The 11,818-nt window shown below is 25.1% G+C and overlaps 1 protein-coding gene across 1 annotated transcript; it reads right to left on the bottom strand.

The window, feature by feature from the left end:
* Positions 1-1,929: 1,929 nt before the first annotated feature.
* On the bottom strand, positions 1,930-9,930 carry LOC145838658 (uncharacterized). The gene is made up of 9 exons (XM_082946282.1): positions 9,872-9,930; positions 7,506-7,695; positions 6,840-6,940; positions 6,286-6,420; positions 5,837-5,971; positions 5,385-5,504; positions 4,811-4,890; positions 3,792-3,939; positions 1,930-2,290 (listed from the first exon to the last, which is right to left on the bottom strand). Exons 1-9 carry the CDS (start codon positions 9,906-9,908, stop codon positions 2,046-2,048), a joined length of 1,191 nt encoding a protein of 396 aa, XP_082802408.1. The 5' UTR covers positions 9,909-9,930; the 3' UTR covers positions 1,930-2,045.
* Positions 9,931-11,818: the final 1,888 nt, after the last annotated feature.

Genomic DNA, 11,818 nt, shown 5'->3' with positions numbered 1-11,818 from the left:
TTTGAATAAATTCCTAAAACAAAAATCTAATATCAAGTAAATTTAAGATCTATTTCAATTACTATAACTATATTAATTTACTAACAAAAATAGTTTCTTAATTTAACAAAAAAACATCACAAGAAAAAATAAATTCATAGAAAATTTATAAGCTAACAGAACTAAATATCTATCGTAAAAATAAATAACTGTTTGCAATAACTTTAAAATAAAAATCAGTATTTTTGTTACATATGTTGTAAAACAGTTACAAAAAGTTTGAAAAATAGAAAAGAGTTGTACTGAACTAACTTAAAGTAATTTATAAGACAAAATTGCTAAAACAATATTTTAAGTGTTTTAGTTTTAGCAATTTTGTCTTATAAATTACTTCAAGTTAGTTCAGTACAACTCTATTCTATTTTTCAAACTTTTGTAAACAGACTTTTATACTTTTTGACGTAACTATTTTTTGTAAGACTTTTCAAATTCATTATATATAACTAAAATTACTCTATAGTATTCATAGTTTTTAGCAATTTTATTCCGAAGAGAGCTAAACGAAATTAATCAATAAACTTTTTTCGAAAATGAGTGAGTTATGTTTAAACTTTTAAATTAGTTACAATATTAATGTCAACATTAATAAACACACATTAAAAAATTTAATAAATTATTACAATTTATGAAAATCAGTTATGTCTATGTTGCTTGTAATAATTCATAAACAGTCTTTTATTTTGACAGTGGTTTAAGAAAAACTAATGAAATAAAAAACTAATAGAGATATTCTTATAGCATGCCACTTAATATAACAACATTAGAGCATATCAATTAAGCACAATTTACTTACAAATTTAAGTCTTGGTAAATTAAATTCAATAACTACCAATAATTTAAAATTTGCAAACTGGCAAAAAAAAAGGTTTAAAAGTTGAAAAAAGTTATACCTGTAACTTATATTAAAATTTATCTAAAAGACCTAAATCTTGAAAAATTTTCACTCAGTAAAGAACTATAAGCAACAGATTAGACAGGCATAGATAAATGGTAAACATCTCAGTATTAAAATAATAAGTAAACTTACCTAGAAAAAAAAAATTATAAAAAATTTAGTTTTCAGTAAAAACTTAACGAAATAAATAGAAAAAAATAATCACAATGGAATAAAAATTTAATTTCAACTTATTTTGGATCTAAAACTAAAATTTAACATCTTTACTGTTGATATTATAAAACAAACAAAAATTTGACTAGAATTTCAAAAACAGTTCTTTGTTATAACTGGTGACTAAACTAATTTAATTAGCAGCAGTGCAAACCAAGTAAGCATTTTACATCCTCGTATCCTCACACCCGGAGGATTATAAAACACTATATACATGAGTAACTCCTATATACATGAGTAACTCCTATACACATGAGAACTCCTATATACACTAGTAACTCCTATATACATGAGAAACTCTTATACACATGAGTAATTCCTATACTCATGAGAAACTCCTATATACACGAGTAACTCCTATATACATGAGTAACTCCTATATACATAATAACTCTTATATACATAATAACTCTTATATACATGAGTAACTCCTATATACATAATAACTCCTATATACATGAGTAACTCCTATATACATGAGAAACTCCTATATACATGAGTAACTCCTGTATACATGAGTAACTCCTGTATACATGAGTAACTCCTATACACATGAGAAACTCCTATATACATGAGTAACTCCTATATACATGAGAAACTCCTATATACACGAGTAACTCCTATATACACGAGTAACTCCTATATACACGAGTAACTCCTATATACACGAGTAACTCCTACACACATGAGTAACTCTTATACACATGAGTAATTCCTATACTCATGAGAAACTCCTATATACATGAGTAACTCCTATATACACGAGTAACTCCTATACACATGAGAAGCTCGCTTATTCGACACGAGCTGGTTGTTCTCTGGAAAACAAATCTGATATACACTTTTTAAGGCTGAAATAAAACTGTACATAACAGACGTGCTCATCAGTGGACTTGTATCATTCAGACTGTTGCGCCATAAGAGCAAAGGAGACCATGTTGTCGACGTGCGTAGCCGAGTGTTCGTGTTTCTGGCAAGTTGTTGATATTTTCGAAATGTTCTTGAACCCGACAATGGTCCAGAGGTCGTCGCCACCGAACAACAAGCAGGGGAAGCAGTACAACGCCATGTTGTCCGGGCAACCGCACAACCAATCGTGCTTGTGGTAGTACTTCTTGTTGAACTTTCGCTTGTATTGAATACCTAACAATATTTTTTTAATTAATACTTCAAAACATAATTCTTTTTATAGATTTTTATATATAAATTATTGTATATATATATATTTATTGATTATGTTTTTGGTAGTACTTCTTGTTGAACTTCCACTTGTATGCAGCATCTTTTGTGAAATATACAAGTTCATAAACATACTACGTTTTATCAAAACTATACGATAAAAGAATTATGTTGCTACAAACCGTACCTATTGATGAAATAATTTCTAATTTTCTGGTTTGTGATAATAAAAGTTTACAGTTATCAATTTAAAATTTAGTTTAAAAAAAAGTTTAAAAAACTTATTATATACATATACAATATTAATTTATACATACAATATATACTTATGTATTACTTAAAACTTAGTTTGTAAGTCTTTCATTTGTATAAAATAGTTCTTAGCTAGGAAGAAGTTTTAATATATTATGAAGATAAAAGTTTATACCTTGCTAACAGCTTAGTCTTGTAAATAGCAATTATGTAAAGTAATTACAATAATAAACTGCTATGAGTTTAAAACTAAACATGATTTGATACAAAGCTTTTAAATTTAAGAATTAAAACATTTAAACAAATTTACAAATTAAACTTTAATTAATATAAATTTAAAACACTTTTAAAACTTTAACTAACACTAATGTGAAAACACTCACATATTAAAACGTAACTTATAAGTTAACTTAATACATATAAATAATTATTGTTTAGTTAAATAAAATCTCTTTGTATTCAAACAATAAAATTACACTAATTTTAACTTATATACAATATACATGCAATTCTTGTAATATATAAGTTTACTTGTTATACACTTAGTCAGGTGCTCTCAACAATTATAATATATAATAACTATAAGTGATTTATATGTATTTTATAACTATATCAACATGTAACTGAAATGACATTACATTAGTAATATCTTTATGATTAACTGACTCACATTTGACATTAAAAATCAAAAAATTATAAGTAAAAAACAGCAGAAGAATTGCTTTTTATAATAAAAAAAGTACAATTTTACATAAAAAATTGTATATTTTGTGTGATTATAACATCATAATATATCAAAAGCAGTTGGAATGTCTTAATATGTATGCTTATAACTATAAGCATTCATTTAAGATATAAATTATAAATCTAAGACATTTACAGGTGACTTTATTACTATTTAAGTCGAAAAACCAAAAAATATATAGGGGCTTAAAACAGTATTTTGAGGTGCAAGATTTTTTAAAATATATTCTTCTTAATGAAGCCAAAACACATCCAAATGTATAAGTTTGCATGTGCCCAGCAAACATCACCTAACTACTCCTTACCCATAACTGTATTAAAGTAAAACTTTTAAAATATTATTTAAAGAGATAATTTATAATAAGTAAGAATTAATAAAACTTAAAGATTTGGATTTTAAGTTATCAATATTTGAAATGTATGCACTTTAGTTAAATTATACTTTCTATAATTGAAATAAACTTTAAACCTTTAGAATTGCACTCTTGAATGATTGAAATATCTGGGGTGGGCCTGCTTTCTTTCAAATGACGCTTCTCTTCATCTGTAAGTTTTGAAAGTTTGCATCTCAACTTCATCAGCTTAGAAACTGTCCAATTGACTGGACTGGTAGATTTCTGCATTTTATTAGTTATATATTTTAAATAAAGTTTCAACATACTTAATTATCAACTGTATATTATATATAGCTAGAAGCAATCAAAAGGTTTAGATATTTAGAATATCTGATTATATCATTACTAACTAATTTTATTTATGTAACTTTAACTAAAACATTTAAGCTGGGCAAACAATTTGTAACTTTTTTTTTTATAAACTTCAACTAAACCAAAAACCTTATATTTCCTATCTGATATAAATTTATAACTTGAGAAGAAAAAAATGACTTTTATATCTTATAACTACTAAGTATGTTACAGCTATATACTTTTTTCATTAACTTTTTGTTTTTAAAATGACAATGTTTTAATTTTTGCTTCTCCTACAAATAAAGAATTTTACTCAGAGAATATAAAGCAGGGTTTCTTTTTTTTTTTTTTTGTAATGGCCCCCTTAAAGAAATAAAAAAGCTATGGCCCCCTTCAGTAACATTTCTTAAAATACTACAAATTAGTACGCCTAAGACTTTTTTTATGCTTTTCATTATCAAATCCAGAATGTCTAGTGTAAATTTCACGCTATGGCCTTGTGGCTCCCCCTTTAATAGCTTATGGCCACCTAAAATTTTCTTTAATAGCCCACTTTGGGAAATCCTGATTAAGATAAAAATAACAATATAATAACCTAGTTTAAAAAGTTCTGAATTTTTTAACTATTTGAACTGACAAAAATTGTTAAATGCCATTTTTATAGAAATAAAACTTATTTAGTCCGACTTAGCCTGACGCGCATGAGCCCTGTAGTGTTAGGAAAACAAATGCTTTAAGTTTGAACTTTACTAATCAATATAAATGTTTATAAAGTTTAATTAAACAAATTCATTCTAACCTGGAGTTGTTTCACTTGATATTTTTGTGATGATTTTCTGCCACGAGTGGATCTCTGTAACAAGCCACTGGTTCCCAAACCTAAACATGTTCTTTTTGTATTGATTCAGCTTTGTATTAAATAATCTTTAAAAAGTTCAAAATATTTGTTATAACTAAATAGTATTTTAAATGTGTGGTACTACTATATGATTAAAAATTAGAGTTTACTGACTATTTTAACACAATATTTAATACCTATGATAAGTTGTTTGTAGTAACCTTACTAAGTAATCAAAACACCCACTAAACAAAAATATACTAAAATTTTCAATCTGAACAAATATAATAAAATATTGAAAACACCCAGACCAATTTTTCTTATAATAAATACAGTAAAATGCCACTTAGGCACACATTATTTAAATTTAAGGTATAAAATTTTTTTAAATAGTATAACAACACTTAAAAGATACTGTGCATATATTTTTTTTTTTATGTGACACAATGAAAAATTAATTATCAGGTATATTTTTGTACCTCATTAAAACTTTACTATTAAGTAAAAATAAAAAAGTATTGAAATAACAACCCACCAATATTTTTAGAGCTTGTTGCAACACTTTGTGGCAGTGAACTTGGACTGTCATCCACATCATTGAAACTGGAAACTATTTTAGACTGAACACTTTCTTGAGCAGAGTTTATGAAGTTGTCTGGAATTATTATGAAAATTTTTTATTTTAAAACTGAAAAAATACTTTAATTTCAAATAATATGTACAACTTTCTTTGCAATGTTGCATTTAAAACTTATTTAGCTTTGATACTTATCATAAACTGTAAAGTTTTTAAATGTTACAACTAAGTCTTTATTTACAAAGAAAATTTTTATTCTACGGTTGGTTACTTTAATTTTATTTGTAAAAAGTATATATTTTTTTAACATAACTGTTTTTTTTTTCATTTAATTAGTTCCAACCACTAGTACAAATTTTCAAAATTTAAACGCTCATTTTGCAACTTGTATAATAATTTGGTTAACTTACTTTGAGATGATAGCATGCTTTTATTAGAAGTGTTATCAGCCAAAACATCAGTGGAAACACCATTACTAAGTCCATTTTGGTTTTTCCCAGCAGCACTCATTTGATTTTCTCTGTTTGCGTTGACCTTTTCGAAGTCTAAAATGTTTTATAAGTTTAAGATAATTCTTATTATCAAATACAATAACACAAAATTACTTGTATGCATATAATTGGTATTAAATTTAGAAAAAACACAAGTTTGATGCTCATAAAAATTGTTCAAAAATATTGCACTTATAAAAAAAAATTAAGTAGAAATTATTTAAGACCATGTTTAGAAGTTGTTAACTTAGGCTATGTTGGGCAGATGACGTTTAAGTTTGTTCTTACTCATATATTAACCATTGAGCTACAAGAATTTTATACTAAAATAATTTTTTGATTCATGTCTGTTTAAATAAAATTCTTACCAGTTTCAATGGCTTTCTGTAACAGCCGAGCGCTCAGTGATTCAAAATCAATCTCTTCTGAATTTTTTAACACAGAGAGATCATTTGACTTCTTACTGGCTTCAGCTAATCCATTCGTAGAACTGGTTTTAATGTCTAAAATAAAAGTAATTATAGCTGTTACTAATCACAACATCTTATAACAATATTACATTTTAGTATTCAAAAAACAATTTTTTGCTGTATTTATAAGCGAATGTATTAGGTTTTAAGAAAATACTATTTAAATTTAATCTAATAGTAATCTTTTGTTTGTATATAAGGTTGGAATGCCTTAACAAAATAGTTGTGTTCTTAATAACACATGTGATAACACATTTTTATGTAGTAGTCACCATTATTTTTACAATTCCTCAATTGTTTCAATATGACTCAAATGTAAATTTTATTGATACAGCATACTAAATACTGATTAGCAAAAACATTTTTTTTTATTATTTATGTCAAAAAAATTCTCGAGTACATTTAAAAACAGTGCACTTATCAAAATGTTAATTTTCAAATCAATTACTAACCATGCGTGTTGAAGTCTTCCTCAGAATTTTCACTATTTGCAAACGATTTATCTTTATTAGATGACTTTTCAATAACTGGAATTGAATCGACCCAATGCAATCTGTTTATTAAATATTAGTTATTTAATCGAGTATATTATTTTATAACTTGTATTTATTTATTTTAAACAAGCAATTTTTATAAAGTTAGCCTTTTAAATAACTACTTATAAAATAACTACTTGCAGAAACTATTCTAAGTCACAAAACCCTGGCTTGTGTTTTTTTTTTCTTTAGTTATAGCCCAAAAATCAAGGGTTGGCAAACTGTAGCCTGCAAACCAAATGGGCAACGCAAAAATTGAAATGTACTTTTGATCCGAAAAAAAATTGTTAAACTTTTTTTTTGATAAAATTTAAAACTAGGCTCTTAATTTAAGACCAGTAGATAGTGTTTGATTATTTTCAAGCAATTCTGTGTTTTGCAATAAAGCCTGCAATAAATCCAAAATCAGAGTTTTTTAAATAGCCTAAAAAATGTTTAAACTTGCTTGATTGTATGATAACTCTATATTTTATTTTAAAAACAAACATCAGACTTTTTATAAAACTTTGAACTTGTATGAAAAATTCTAAAAGTTTAACTTCAAAAAAAATCATAAACTTATATGAAACACAATAATCTTACTTTAAACCATTAAACTTTAAAGCTTTCTCAAATGAGTCCACTTTTTTCAAAAGATCTACGTTTCTTTTAACCAATATCTTGTTTTCTAGCACCAGCCTGTCATTTTTGTTTTGAAACAGCCTGTTTTCACTGTTTTGACTTTCTATGAGGGACTTCAAACCAGTCAACAGTATATTTGCTTGATCTAAACCTGAAAATTATTATTACAATCAATATTAAAATATAATAATTAAAAAATTATCAATTTAAAATATTTCAAAATGGTTATTGACTAGTACTTTTTACATATGAGTTTAGTTATTTTACTGTAATGAGTCTTAAAAAGAGTGTTGTTAAATTTTAGTTTAATATTGTTTTGATAAACTTTAAAATTAAAAAAACCCAGTTACCTACTTAAAATTAATTGGTACATTACAAAAACTGTTGATTTACAATTTTAGTAGCCACTTTTTTGTCATTTTTCTCAAAATGTTGTTTTACACTTAGTTCTTAAAAAATAAGTAGACAAATAAACTGTTATAGACTTAAGGACTTTGAGTTATATAAGCTGTAACATTTGTGTAACTAGAATGTATGATTGATAGTTATTGTAACACAATAAAAAGAAATGTTAAGACTATAGGGTAGGGTTTCCCAAACTGGGGCAAATGGCCCCCTTGGGGGCCATTACAGAACTCAGGGAACTACGAGGTCCTAAATTGAAACTTACACTAGATATTCTGGATGATGATGAACAGCAAAAAAAAAGGTCTTGGGCGTTTTTAAAGGTAGTTTTGAAACTTATACTAAATATTAAGGAAATAGTTTAGGAAATTTAGAGGGCCACGGGTTTAAGGGGGAGCCAAAAGGCCATAAATTAAAACTTAAACTAGATATTCTTGAGTTGATGACAAAAAGCAAAAAAATATGTCTTAAGCATTTTTTATTGTGGTTTTTTAAGAAATCTTGATGGAGGGGCCATAGCATTTTTAATTTCTTTAAAAGGGGCTTTTTGATAAAAAGTTTGTAAAACCCTGCTATAGGGGGTCCAACAGCTTTTTTTTACATAAACAAAAATTTTCTCTTTATATATGTATACTAATAGAAGTATACTAATAAATTATTGTTTAGTACAGAAAATTTAACTAAATTTTAAGACATTGCAAGTTTTGTAAATGGTTATATATGAAAATGTATGGTAGAAATTAAAATTGTTGTTGAAATTTTACATTTCTAGTTTTCGACATGTTTTGAAAACTTAACTAAAAATTATCTCAATCATTTAAAACCAATTTACTCTAAATTTTCAGAAAATATTCTTTATTATATTACAATAAAAAAATTGTAGCAAGCTGATTTTCCAAAAAAAAATTTCAATACAATGATCCAAATTAAAAAAATCTTTGATAAAAATAATAAGTTACGAATCAGAAAACTGTTCCCTACAAATAAAAATAACATATAAAAAAATAAACTAAGATATTTTTAAGTAATTCATCAAAAATTCTATGTAGAGATAAATTTGAAGTGAAATTCTATAATTCAAACACTTAGAATTTTTCTTCTATTATGAACCTACTAAGCTGTTATTTTGATCGCTTATATCACAAAAGTCAATTTGAATCTCAAAACATGGAAAAAAAAAACTGGTAGCTTAGTTTTTTAATATAAATTTAAAATTAACTTTTAAAAAATTGAATTAACTTTCCCCCCTCCCAAAAAAAACATTTTTTTGTTAATCTTAAAAGAACCAAGTTTTTGCATATGTCAAAACATAAAAGAATTAGAAAACTAGTATAAATTATTATTTTTTAATTCTTAAATTTCAGAAAGGAAAATTTGATTTTAAAATATTTCATAAGTTGCCTTTAGCAAAGATATACATTTTAAAGTAATTGTCTTTTTTAAATAAACAATAAATTATTTTTCTAGGACAGGAGTTCAACTAAAAACAATATACTACTAAAAACAACTATATACTTCCTTTGATAAAACTTTTAGAAAATTATTTTTTAAATTTGTCTCTCTTGCTGTTGTCAGTTCAAGTTTTTGACATAAAATTTAAATTAATAGTTTACAGAAAAACCATTTTGCTTTAAAAACAATAGTTTGCAGTTGTGAAACCTTTTTCATTAGATAAAAAATAAATAGGTATGAACAAACAGATAAATATAAGTCATAAAAAATATCACTAAAATAAAATTGTCGTAAGTTAAGGGCATAGGGGGGTCCACCTTGATTGGCTAGTAGTTTGCACTTCAAACTTTCTTATAAATTCAATGTTATTTTTAGTAAAAAAATGTCGGACCCCCCTATGCCCTTACGTTATATCAAAAGTAAACACCACTTTAAATATTAATTGTAAAAATTTTAAAATAAATACTTACGTTCAAACAAATGTTTCTCTTTTCCAAATTTGTCCATTTTAAAACAGTCTATACTTAGGCTTTAATAATATTTAAAGTGTATTATAGACAAGTATGTTATACATTATTATTTAGAATAATTTTAATTACATTTTTAGTAGTAGTTTTTATACACACTTTATAGATTTTCCTCAAATTTTATAATTTTTTGTAGTATTTAAACTTTATTTTAACACTTGTATAAAAAAATATTTTAGCTAAATACTTAGTGTAAAGTACTAATAAGAAACTTAAGACCAACAGTAAAAATGTATAAACAAAATTTAAAATACAATGCGCATTATTCAAATAATTGATTTTATAAATTGCTTTTAGTCTTCAACAAAATTCAAGTCTTCTTAATTCAAGCTGAATCTTTCTTATATAGACTTTAGTTAGACAAAACTAATATTTATTAATAGTAGTCCTGGACATGACCTTAAACTGTTCTGGTGCATGACTTGATAACCAAAAGGTTTTTTGTGCACCAGGTCCTTGGACCAAACTTTTTGAGCATTTTTTGTCATTCTATAACCAATATATTGATATATATATTAGCTCTATTTATTATGTATAAGTGAGATATTTTCTGAATGAAAGAAACCAAGTAATATATTTAAATAAGAAAAATGATATGAATGTTGTTTACCAATCATACATGTTAAACTGGTCAGTAAAAGGAGCTAAGTTTCTTAAAATGTATAATAGAAATAGTCAAGTATTTATGGAGTTTAATAATGGCCTCTGCAATACTAAATATTACTCTTTTCACTTATATACTTAAAACTTTCACTGTTGAGTGGCCACTAGGATGCTTATAAAAATTCAATCTTTGTATTTTTTGATGAAAATTGTCATAAAATAACATGCAATGATTTTTCTCAAAAGAACTTTTTAATTTTTGCAAATATAATTTAAATTAACAAAAAACATTTACCATCAAAAAGAAAAAAACAATTAAAAAACTTAATTCAAATTGTCTAAAGTTCTGCATAACATGTTTTTGTGAAAATATCTACATGTAAAACAAATGTCAGCTAAAAAATTAAAGTTGAATTTTTGGGTCTTATTCAGAGTTTTCACTTAAGTTATTTTCTGAAAATCAAAAAAAAGTCTCGATTTTAGTTTTTTTTAAATAAAAAAAAAATCAAAATGTTTTTTTCGATAACTGTCACATATAAAATATTTTTATGCTAATAACTTAATTATTTAGTTGTTGTATTTTGCTAAGCATACTAGTGGCACTATACTTTTTTTGCAGAAAATAGTTCCAAGACATCAAAAATTAAATTGAAAAAATAGTACTTCAAAAACATATCAATGACAGAACAAATTTAAATTAATTTCAAAAACATTTCTTAAATTAAAAAATTACATAAATTCAACAATAGTAAAAAGTTTTTATTCCAAAAAGAATTTTTTTATATATTATAAATTTTAAAAAGTAAAAACCGAAAGATACCTCCAAAATATCTACAATAGGATAATGTTGCTAACCTAGTGCACTTACTTACATGTGTTTTTGTGTATTAACTATTGTTTAATATTTTATTATTACCTTAAAAATGATACTGTGTTTAAAATAGAACTCAATGCTTATTAACAAAGTTAAAAAATAAGAAAATAACTGTTTAAAAATTCATTTGTTATTTTACAAACAAGCATTGTTTTATTTCTATGCTAGGTATCAATTGTTAAATGAAGCTTTTCAATTCATTTTACAGCTTTTTGGCTTAAAAATGGCTTCAGAAAGCAAGTTTTATAAAGATATTTTAAATATCCTACCATACTAGTTTTACATAAACTTGTAAGTATACTTTATAAAACACTGTTCAAATTTTTAATATACAGTAAGGTAGTTTTAATTTTTTTCAGAGTAGTTTAAATGTAAGCTTTTTTTTTTCAAGTTTGTCACTCTTTGAGTCAAAA

This window comes from Thalia democratica, chromosome 6 (genome assembly GCF_965202585.1).
Source record: "Thalia democratica chromosome 6, ktThaDemo2.hap1.1, whole genome shotgun sequence".
Classification (NCBI taxonomy): domain Eukaryota; kingdom Metazoa; phylum Chordata; class Thaliacea; order Salpida; family Salpidae; genus Thalia; species Thalia democratica.
This window is presented reverse-complemented; position numbering and strand designations above follow the sequence as displayed.